The 11,856-nt window shown below is 38.1% G+C and overlaps 1 protein-coding gene across 1 annotated transcript; it reads right to left on the bottom strand.

Moving 5' to 3' along the window:
- Positions 1–407: 407 nt before the first annotated feature.
- On the bottom strand, positions 408–6,934 carry LOC149184293 (glucan endo-1,3-beta-glucosidase-like). The gene is made up of 3 exons (XM_089418884.1): positions 6,858–6,934; positions 6,303–6,747; positions 408–1,277 (listed from the first exon to the last, which is right to left on the bottom strand). The coding sequence occupies exons 1-3, from the start codon at positions 6,931–6,933 to the stop codon at positions 767–769; spliced, it is 1,032 nt and encodes a 343-aa protein (XP_089275010.1). The 5' UTR covers position 6,934; the 3' UTR covers positions 408–766.
- Between the last annotated feature and the right edge of the window lie 4,922 nt (positions 6,935–11,856).

The raw sequence follows: 11,856 nt of genomic DNA, 5'->3' as shown, positions 1-11,856 counted from the left end.
TATGATGACATAGTTTTTATTATACTAGACGGATACCAAAAAAATAGATCTCAGTTTGAAAATAATTGCCAGAAAACAAACCTTCCTTATAATATATAATGATCTTGAAATGCTTTTCTATCATTTTTTCATTCATTCTTCGATTTTATTCTTATCATCCATTATCTATTCTCTGACCGTTTTTCAAGTAGGTTAACGTTAATGTCAATAAACATTAACCATCATCATCTAATAAAATCATAATAAATATAACGTTATTTATTATTAGAAATTAAACATTAACCATCATCATCTAATAAAATCATAATAAATATAACGTTATTTATTATTAGAAATTAAATTATATTTATATTATTAGAATAATTATTGGAATTGTTCATCACATATCTGAACTGGATTCAAATGACTAAAACAGACAAGTGTAAAGTCAACCTTTGAATTGAAAATGATGTTAAAATCTCATTACGACATTCACGGATTTGTTTTGTGTCATTTGCCTGACCACCATCTATCATATCTTGCTCGACTAACAAGATTAAAATTTCTGAATCCCACTTGTTTGGGGGGCCGCCTTTAGTGCGGTCCTTCAATAAACAAGATAGCTAACTCTGTGACGGCTTCGGCACTTTGCCATTCACATTTTATTAAGAAGCAAGGAGGATGTCTATTTATGTAGCATCCTCTATGGATTTATATCATTGCATTTCGCATACAAATAACTAAGGATTTTGGCCTTCGACTTGGTTTTGGGAGAATTGAGTTGCCCTCAATTTGGAGAAAAGTTAACAGAGTAGGCCGGACTTTGATCAGGGTTGAAGAGCCCGAAGTGATGCTCTATCTCGTCCCCATTTTTTTGGTCTTCGTTGAAAAGAGCAAAGATATAGGTCTCGATGTTCGTACCCGGCTTCTTGGGTGTCCCAGCATTCGATAAAACATGTTGGATGAGATTGTTGTTATAAGCCTGAGCATTCTCAGTTGTCGCCGCATCCGCGCCAGCAGAAGGCCATCCGCTTTCAGTAACAATAAGTGGGATGTTGGAATATCCCAAGGCTTCCATTGCGGAGAAAATAGAATCCACCATGGCATCAAACAAATTGCTGTAGCTGTGACCTTGGTCTGTCACCGCCGTAGCTGTGGGCTGAAAGAGAGCGTAGTCCAGATGAATGTTGCTGGTGTCGCCGACGTAGCTGAAATATGGATACACATTGGCCATGAACGGAGCCCCGTTATCTGACAGAAATTTGAGTATAGAACTCATGGTATCTTTCACATCGTCACTGAATGCTTGTTGGGATATTAATTCCAACTGCCGTGCAGTAGCAGCGAGCCGCAATAGAGGACTTATGAAGGAGTCGGCTTATTCACGCCACCGCCATAAGTGTCTTTTCACCGTTTGCCTGTTTGTGTTCCCAAAGCAGGAAGAAGATCAAATCTGGGCTCTGCGTCATAACTGCTCACCAAACAGCATTAGAGAGGAAGCATGGCTGAGAAGGAAAGTACCAGCCTCGAGCCAGCCACATCATTTATTAGTCTTGGGTTTCCACATAACCGACTTAAGCAGCACAGCAGAATGTCAAAAGATCAGATCTGTTCATTATGAGCGGCAGATTGCAACAGAGTCTCTGTCAGCAAGTTGAGGCGGTTGATGGATAAGTTATGACCGCCTCCTGCACTATATATGTGTAGAGCCACAGCAGTGTTATTAACTCCGTAATATTGCGCAGCAGCGCTCAAATGTAATTTCTGTGTTTTTAAGAAAGAATGTGCAGCAACATGAGCTCACATGAATGAAGCCCTTTTTGCACAGCAGTGCAGGGATTGAAAAGTAAGTTAGTAGCTGTAGCAGCAAAGTGATACACAACAGAGAAGAAGCAGCAGCAGCAGCTGAAGAATCACACAGGGCAGAGGAAAGCACGCAGCAGCGTGAAGAGGAAGAAGAATAATTTCAGAACATTGAAATGCACAGCAGTGCAGGAATTTGAATGTAATTTGTGTTTATGTTCATCTGTGTGGAACAGAATCGTTCCTTAGTGAATTTCTGAAGTAGATGTTCAGCAATAGAAGTTTTGAAATTCCCTCTGTATGAGGAAGACAAATCTGTAACAGTTAGTTTATTTTGATAAATACAAGTTAAATTTTTCCTGTTGCTGTTACACCGTCACCGTTGCTGAAACACCTCGTAACTCAAAAATTACTTGACGTCAAAAGTTTACGTTGCTGAAACACGACGATCAGCGTTGCTGAAACACCTGTTTCAGCAACTGAAAAAAAAACTGTGTCGCTGAAACACCGTTTCCAGCAAACGAATTTTTCTGTTTTTCTGAGTTAAAAACAGAGTATTTTCCTGTGTCAAAACCAGAATGTTATTTTGATCAGTTTGTGATCCTGAGGCAAAGTGGAGTATTATTTTATGCTCGGTTTTTGAGTTTTTGAATTATCAGAAAACAGAGTATTACTCTCTGTCCATATTTCTGTTGTTTCGGAATTTATCAGAAAATTCTGAACAGTGGAAACAGAGGATTTTTCCACTGTATTCTGTTTGGAATAACCAGAAATTCCCGACATGGTATCAGAGCTTGACCAGGCTCTTTGAAGGCGTCAAAGAAGCTGAAGGAAGATTTCTTGCAGCAGCAACTTCTCCAGCAGCGTGAAGACTCAGCCAAGAAAAATATAAGGTATTTCTCAAGAATTTCTTTTGTGTTGCTGTTGAAGAAACAATCAGTTATTTTAAAATACTCAGTCAAATGGCAAGGTCAAAGAAGAAAGTCACCAATCCTGCTAAGAATGTGTCTCCCTCTACTCCCAAAATAGAAGACAATCAACTTGAAAGCATTCTATTTGAGGCTTCAAGACTTAATGGAAAATTTGATATGTGGGAAATAAAAATGAGGACTGTCTTACAGTCTCAAGGGATTGAAATTTGGGAATCAGTGATTGATGACAGCAATATGGATAAAGAATCCATGGAGTATGATGCACAAGCAGCAAAGACTATCTTGGATGGTCTCCCTGATTCAGTGAAGAAGAATCTTGGAAAATATTCATCAGCAAAGGATATATGGGACAGACTGCATGACCTTCATGCAAAGGGAGCACTGACCATGACAATGAGTCAAGAAGAACCCATCATAGAAGCTGAGAATGAAAAGCTTGACCTCATCAAGCTTCAAGTAAAAGAAAGGGATGAAGAGTTAGCCAAGCTCAAGAAGGAGCTTGACCAATGCAAGAGGAAACATCATGAAGAAGTCATATCCATGACAAATCAGCTGAATGAAGTAAAGAAGCAGGCAGATGTCTTGTCAAGTCAACTTGAACAAAGACACAAGAAAGTGAACAAGCTTGTGGAAGAGATTGGACAGTACAAGGTAGAGGTCTCCTCCCTTAAGTCCGAACTACAAGAAGCAAGGAAGCAGGCAAAAGGAGCTGAAAAGAAAATGGAGAGCAGTCAAGCAGAAATCTCCAAAATGAAGTCTGATATTATCTCCTTTAAAATAGTAGCAGCTGAAGCTACTCGTAGCAAGGAAGACACTAAGGGACAGCTAGCAAAGAAAAATAATGAATGTGAAAAGTTAGAAGAAGAGATTGTCCTTCTCAGGAAGAAGGTTGAAGGGATGAACAAGATCATGAAGAGCTCTCAAGCCTTGGATGATATGCTCAGCTATCACAGATCTCCATATGATAAATCAGGACTTGGGTATGTAGGTGAACCCTCAAACAAGTATGAGGATGCCTTAAGCAAAGGAGATGTGAAGAAGCCAGAAAGAGAAGGTGATGCTCCCAGTTCCAGCAAAGGCAAGAAGAAAAGATGGCAGCGCTGAAATGTAAAGAGCAGCAGCGAGATAAGAAAAATATGCAAAGCAAGAAGACCCTCACAGCAGTGGGAAGACAGAACATAAAACAGCAGTTTGGAAATTTTTGTTATGGAGCATATGCATTGAAATGCATAGCAATGGAAGGTAGTTTCCTTCTATGTAATGTGAGAGAACATACTCACAGTAGAGTGAGTACAATACACAACAGTAAAAAATGTAATGTTTTTTTTCTTCATATGCAATGCAGCATGCAAAGAAATGCATAAAGAAAAACAGGCACAGCAGATTTTTAATGCACATGGGTGAATGATAATGTGTGACAGCAGAGAAATGAAAGGAACTGCACAGCAGTGCATTATGAAAATAAAAAAAATGAAGATGAAGATTGTGTGAAGCAAGGGTGTAAAAAGAAAAGGCAGCACCCCGTGTTAATTTTTTTTTGTTGTGTGGAGAATGCAGCGCAAAACAGCGTGATGGCAAGAAGGAGAAGCACAGTAGTGCGAAGAAAATGAAACCAGAACTAAGAGAGAATGAAGAAATTTGTTTTTACACAGCAATGCAAACAAGAAAATGCAGCAGCATGAAATTTTTTGTTGAAGAAATGAAAGGTAATGGCACAACAGCAGTACGAGTGTAATCAATGAAGGGGAGCACGCAGTGCGTATTTTTGTTGTTAAATGTGAAAGGAATGCGCAGCAGCGCAAGAGAAATTTGAGAAGTTATTTTATGCACAACAGTGCAGTGATAGAGAGAGTGCTGAAACAACAGTGTTGAAACAGAGTGCGTTTTTTGTCTGTTTGTTATGGGATTTATCAGAAAATTCCAACACCACGTGTTTCAGCAACAGACTGTGTGACTGAAACTGTGTGTTTCAGCAACAGCCTGGCTGAAACTGTAATTTTCTGAGATAGCAGAAATTGGTTTGTGGAACAAAAGCGTTCCTTGGTGAATCCCTCTATCAAGAGGAAGATGCTTTTTAGCATACACATGGTAAATCCCTCTATCAAGAGATGATGCTTTTCAGCATAGTCACAGGTGAATCCCTCTGTTATGAGGAAGGTGCTCTTAAGCACAGTCTCAGGTAAATCCCTCTATTAAGAGGAAGACAATTTTAATTGGTTGTGGAACTGCATCAGAAGCAGTTGGTGAATTCCTCTATGAGAGGAAATGTTTGGGTATGACAGAATGCCCAGCAGTTGAAATTAAGGGGGAGTGTTGGAATATTAATTCCAACTGCCGTGCAGTAGCAGCGAGCCGCAATAGAGGACTTATGAAGGAGTCGGCTTATTCACGCCACCGCCATAAGTGTCTTTTCACCGTTTGCCTGTTTGTGTTCCCAAAGCAGGAAGAAGATCAAATCTGGGCTCTGCGTCATAACTGCTCACCAAACAGCATTAGAGAGGAAGCATGGCTGAGAAGGAAAGTACCAGCCTCGAGCCAGCCGCAGCATTTATTAGTCTTGGGTTTCCACATAACCGACTCAAGCAGCACAGCAGAATGTCAAAAGATCAGATCTGTTCATTATGAGCGGCAGATTGCAACAGAGTCTCTGTCAGCAAGTTGAGGCGGTTGATGGATAAGTTATGACCGCCTCCTGCACTATATATGTGTAGAGCCACAGCAGTGTTATTAACTCCGTAATATTGCGCAGCAGCGCTCAAATGTAATTTCTGTGTTTTTAAGAAAGAATGTGCAGCAACATGAGCTCACATGAATGAAGCCCTTTTTGCACAGCAGTGCAGGGATTGAAAAGTAAGTTAGTAGCTGTAGCAGCAGAGTGATACACAGCAGAGAAGAAGCAGCAGCAGCAGCTGAAGAATCACACAGGGCAGAGGAAAGCACGCAGCAGCGTGAAGAGGAAGAAGAATAATTTCAGAACAGTGAAATGCACAGCAGTGCAGAAATTTGAATGTAATTTGTTTTTATGTTCATCTGTGTGGAACAGAATCGTTCCTTAGTGAATTTCTGAAGTAGATGTTCAGCAATAGAAGTTTTGAAATTCCCTCTGTATGAGGAAGACAAATCTGTAACAGTTAGTTTATTTTGATAAATACAAGTTAAATTTTTCCTGTTGCTGTTACACCGTCACCGTTGCTGAAACACCTCGTAACTCAAAAATTACTTGACGTCAAAAGTTTACGTTGCTGAAACACGACGATCAGCGTTGCTGAAACACCTGTTTCAGCAACTGAAAAAAAAACTGTGTTGCTGAAACACCGTTTCCAGCAAACGAATTTTTCTATTTTTCTGAGTTAAAAACAGAGTATTTTCCTGTGTCAAAACCAGAATGTTATTTTGATCAGTTTGTGATCCTGAGGCAAAGTGGAGTATTATTTTATGCTCGGTTTTTGAGTTTTTGAATTATCAGAAAACAGAGTATTACTCTCTGTCCATATTTCTGTTGTTTCGGAATTTATCAGAAAATTCTGAACAGTGGAAACAGAGGATTTTTCCACTGTATTCTGTTTGGAATAACCAGAAATTCCCGACAATGCTCCCTGTGAAGGAGGGGAACTCTTGCCTATAACATTGAACCGATGGGGGGTAGAGACCTTGATGTTCTGCAGATTGGCGTTCTGGATCGCGGTTTGAATGTTGTTCATGGCAGGAACAAGATACGGTACGTACTGCGTGCTAGGCAAAACCTCGTTGCCCACCGCAATATATTTGATACTGGTGCCGGAATAGGGGACAATATTGTCATTAACCCAACCATTTGCTGAGTCCTGGCTGGAGGAGATGGCCTGCAAATCGTTATTATTGACTCCCACGATTACATCGATCCCAGAATTTGCAAAAGCATTCAATGCACCACCGTCCGGATCGAAAAGCTTCATTTTTCCGATGTTGTTGCCGTTCAGCAAAGTTACCACCTGGTCTGCAGGTGGCAGATTGTCTCCGTTCATGCCGTAGTTCACTCCTATTTTATCACCATCTGCACAATCAATTGAAAAGTAATCAGTTTAATACAACCCAATCGATGTTAAGCCTTGAATAACAATTGCATTTCAAAAGGTAAAAAATAGTTGGTTGATGCTAATTTACCAGTGACGATTGAACAACAGAAGATGGCAATAAACCCAATCAGGATGCTCTTCATCTGTTCGTTAAACGCTGCCATATTTCTCATAGGAAATGAGGACTTGAGAAACTCTCCCGCGAGGACGTTCATTTATAGGAAGTTCGACTGCTCTCCACAGCCATTGAATATTCACAATTCAATGGCTACCGTGCCGTGTTTGATACCGTGCCGTGTGGGACGGGTCGCAGCCTGCGACCATTGACTGGTTGATCACGGTAGTCTCCTACCAATCTAAAACTCTCTGATATTTCTCTAAATATGTGAAAGAACAAGAGCCACGGGCACTCTTTATCCTCGCCAATGCATAGAGTTAATACAGTTCCAATCTACAACTTTCAAGCCCACTTGTCCGAGATACTTGTCCGAGATAACAACATTTTTGTGTCTATATTCTATGCGCTGAACATCAACTATTGAATTTCCACATAACGACATTTGTGTGTCTACATCAAATAATGAATTTCCACATATAGGGTTGGCTCTATCTATTGCCGCAATCTATGCCTTGAATTTCCATGCATAGGTTAGGCTCAATCTATGCCGCATTAGATGCTTCGACCTTGACATTATGACTAAGGTATATCTCTCTTATCAGATTTCAATTGAATACAACCTCTAATTATTAACGGAGCAATACTCTTTACATCATTTACTTCTAAAGTTTCTAGTGTTATGATCATGAGGGAGCATTACTATTTATTGATTGAGCATTACTGTTTTCATCATTTACTTCTGAAGTTTCTGGTGTTACGTTCATGAGGGAGAATTACTATTTTTAAGGCTTCACATCATTTAATTTTGAAGTATTCATTATATCCATGCTCAGATATAGAAGTTTTCGTTATGGCCACCGGTCGTGTATTAATCATGTCCCTAACGCACTTCGCTTTCGAGTTTAGAGATATTTCTGACTGTTTCTGAATATAACAAAATTAATATGGTTGAGCCACTGGTTATATCCCATGTTTGTTAACGGATGGTGCCATGTTCGATAGGGTCGTTACTACAAGAAAAGAAGACAAAAGTTGAATGAAATTGGCAATCCCTAACCCTCTCACAATTGCGAATACATTTATTGAATTAAAATAATCAATCACATTTTTATAAAGATGCATAAGAGTAGGATAGTTCGAACTAATTCCTAGAAATCAGGAACTAATCTCTATCTAATTGAAGCAAACATCTAACCATTATTTTCAAGTTTCCACGAGTAGGATAGTTAGAACTAATTCCTAGAAATCAAGAACTAATCCTAATTGAAATAAATATCTAAACAACAATCTGTTTTACCATTATTTTCAAGTTTCCACCTTAATGGAGAAATGATTGATTTCCAAACCTAGCATCTCTCTAAACAATCAAATTTTATCTTCTCAAGAGGCTTTGTGAAAATGTTAGTAGCATTTTGACAAGTATTACAGTATTCAATAAAAAATTCCTTAGACTGTATCTTCTCTGTAATAAAATGAAATTGGGCATCAGCATGCTTTGTCTTTGCATTAAAGATTGGATTATTTGTCAAATTGATTGAGTTCTGGTTGTCACACTTATTACTGTAGCCTTCTTTTGTTCTTCTCCAACATCTTGCAGAAGTCGCCTCAACCATACAACTTCACAAGTTGCTACACACAAAGCCTTGTACTCTGTCTCTATAGATGATAAAGATACAGTAGGTTGCTTCTTATTGTTGCATGAAATAATCCCAGATCCAATACTAAATGCATAACATGTAGTAGATATTCTATCATCCGGATTATCGACCCAATCTGAGTCTATGTAACTTGTCAGCTTAACATCAAATGAACCAACATATTTAAGACCAATTCAATTGTACCTTTAAGATACTTGAGTACTTCTTTTGCTGCTTTCCAATGGCTTTCTAGAGGTCTCATCATAAATTGGCTAAGCATCCTAACTAAATATGCAATGTGAGGTCTAGTTTTAGTAAGATAGTTCAGTCCTCCAACTAGTTGTCTGCACAATGTACAATATGTTATCACATTAAATCTGTTAAAAAAAATAAAAAATTAGAAAATGCTAACACTATTAGTGTCAGCATTTTAGCTGTAATAAACAGGGAAATCACCTATAGCGAGGCTATCATTGTTTTAAGTGTTCCGAATATATTTTATGAAGAAATTCGGTGACAACAGGTTCATCAACATTTTCGATAAAGTCAACAAGTCCACTGTTAGCAGTAAAAACAAATTTTAAATTCAAATGTGGAATTATGTTGACCACTTCAGCGTCAATGATTAGCTCTACAAGGCATGCCATAGGTAAGTATGAGGTTAAATCGTATTTTTATCCATCGCCATCAGTGTATGTTTCGATGAATGATTATGGGTTCAAATGTGTCTCCTCCAAATCGTAATCATTTTCCCAAATCAGGATGATTTCCCTTGTCCATCGTTAAAATCATTACATTTTTGTAAATTTGTCTTGTCATTTGTAAGTTTTGTTATTATTTTGTTTATTTATTAATGATTGGAAAGATATCGTCTACTTTCTCCCGCAAGGATCCAAGATCAAATCTCGGAGCTTCCAATTTCAAGCTAAAGACTACGATGGGGAAAGGTGGCAAAGCTAACTGGGCTGGGCCTAAAGCACCAAATTTGCTAGCCATATATCCTGATATCTAGCAACAATTTCAGTAAGCCAGTCGGAGTGATTTTTTCCACCACTGTGCCGACTATGACAATGTCATGGCTCGATCATTCGCTCAAAAATTTGATGGTAACTAGGTGGATTTCAGCGCTCTCTCCTTTTTGGTTATAGAGAAACTAATCTCAGAATCCACAACATTGCTAGAATGTGGAGAACAAATTTTCAGAAGCCATATGTTGGCACACGTCGATGTGTCCATTTTTCTGAAGGAGGAATTCAAGAATTGCAATTGGAGAACCAGGGTTAAGATGGATTGGCTACAAGACAAATGGCATGGCCTTCTTTGCATCTCTCAACAATATTTCACCTACAAGGGAAGATTTAATCGGGTAAACCTCTACCATTTCAATTTTCTTGCACATTTGGCTCGTCAAGTTAAGATGAATGTCAGTTTCTATTTACTAGAGAGTCTCTCGCATATGAAAGCTCGTTTCAAGGCAAGAACCAACCCCTCTCACCATTTTATTTACCATAAATCCCTCATCAAAATACGGATTGAAAACCAGTTGGCTAAAGCACGAAGAACCTAGAGCCACTTCCTATTTTGTGGAGGTTTTCAACCCCAACCCCCTAAAAATTGAAGAGGAATACCAAAGACTACTAAAGAGGGAAAAAAAAGACTCAAGAAAAAACCCCTGTTGAGCCAAATCCAAAACAGAAAGACACAGAGGTCCCATCTACATCCTCTGGCCATAAAATCCCCAAATTCTACCAAAGAAAGAGTGTCATGCTTAGTAAAACAGACCCTGCATCTCCAATAATCCTGCCTTCTGATACGTGTCCTCCTGAGGTTGTGAGTCCACCTATTGAAGCCTCCCCCGTAGACACAACTACACTACAAATTATTAAGGGAAAGGATGTCGAAATTGAGACCCAAGATGATGAAACGTTGTTTAAGGTTTTTAATGGTGGCAAAAGACCCCTTACAAGGCGAACTAGCAAGTTAAGGTATAAAATTAAACTCATAAGTAACCCATATTTAGCCAAGGATGTGATTGATGTAGACAATGTGCCACTGAAGGACCTTATCATCAACAGGAAGAAAACTGGAAGCTCTAAGAAGGGAAGGGACAAAGAAACTATGAGGAAAGGTCTTATGTAGATAAGACAAAGTAAGAAACAAAGGTCATTTTGGGGTCATTTTAAAATTTTGGTTATCAACTTGAGAAACAATGTTTCTCCTTTATCACTGACAGCATGGTTAACACCATTTTATATACCACAAAACAGGAAGGAAGATGACATTCAATTTGTCAACGATTTTCAAAGAAGCAGGGATCGATGACATCTTTGTTGTCAGTGAAATATTGACACGTGAAAATGATGACATTCCTACTATCAGTGATTTTGAAACAAACAGAAAGGAAATGCTAACAGTCAATCTATAAGCGAAAGCTTCAATCCAGAAAAACACAGAAGCTGACAATGACGGTATCAATGATTTTCCCTAGGAAGCCCTATGGAAAAGAATGATAACAGAGAAACAGTTCTAGTGAGGATTGAACCTGTTGCAAAGAGACCTGTTTTCCAACAAAGATTCAGTTCTATCAGCCAGGAACCTATTTCTATTTTCAAGGAGGATATTCTAAAAGATATTTTTCTTTGCCTATATGATAACATATATTCCAGGCATATATTCTATTTTTAGAATAAACTTTATGTAACTAAAAATATTTTCCACATGCATGAACTTAGAATGTTTGGATATTTTTGGATTATTATAATTAATTTTGAGACTATAATCATGTGATCAATTGATATAATTTATATAAATACAATTTCTAAAGAAAAGAAAAGGTTTGGATTTTATTGTAAAAACATTAACATTCTGGTGTATTTGAGTAGATCTAATATATATTACAATTTAATGAAAATTTTTAGAAAATTCACGTGTTGTAGTTCCCTGTTCGTTATTTCTCTATTATGGAATATTTTCTTCATGTCAGGAAAATGTTAGTATTTGAGATTGGCATTCTTTAATGCTCCTTTCTCATATTTATTAGTCATTAGTACTTGTAGTTTCCATCAGCTATATTTCTATTTTATTTTAAGTCTTCTTCTTCCAATTTTCTCAAATTGTCAAAGGAATTATTGCTACCCTACTTTTTGTTTCCTTCTCATTAGATTTGTAGCATAATTTTTAAAAACTAGACTCCATGCCCAATGGTGTGTTTTAGATACATCCAAACCAAAATTTCATCTTATAAACTATGTCTAACCACATAACTCAATTGCGAAACCTACTACTACAATGACCTAGAGTAGCTGAGTTTTAGGGAGAGACCCCTCTCCAAG

This window comes from Pinus tabuliformis, chromosome 3_2 (genome assembly GCF_031772625.1).
Source record: "Pinus tabuliformis cultivar Carrire ecotype Pingquan chromosome 3_2, CPIR1, whole genome shotgun sequence".
Classification (NCBI taxonomy): domain Eukaryota; kingdom Viridiplantae; phylum Streptophyta; class Pinopsida; order Pinales; family Pinaceae; genus Pinus; species Pinus tabuliformis.
This window is presented reverse-complemented; position numbering and strand designations above follow the sequence as displayed.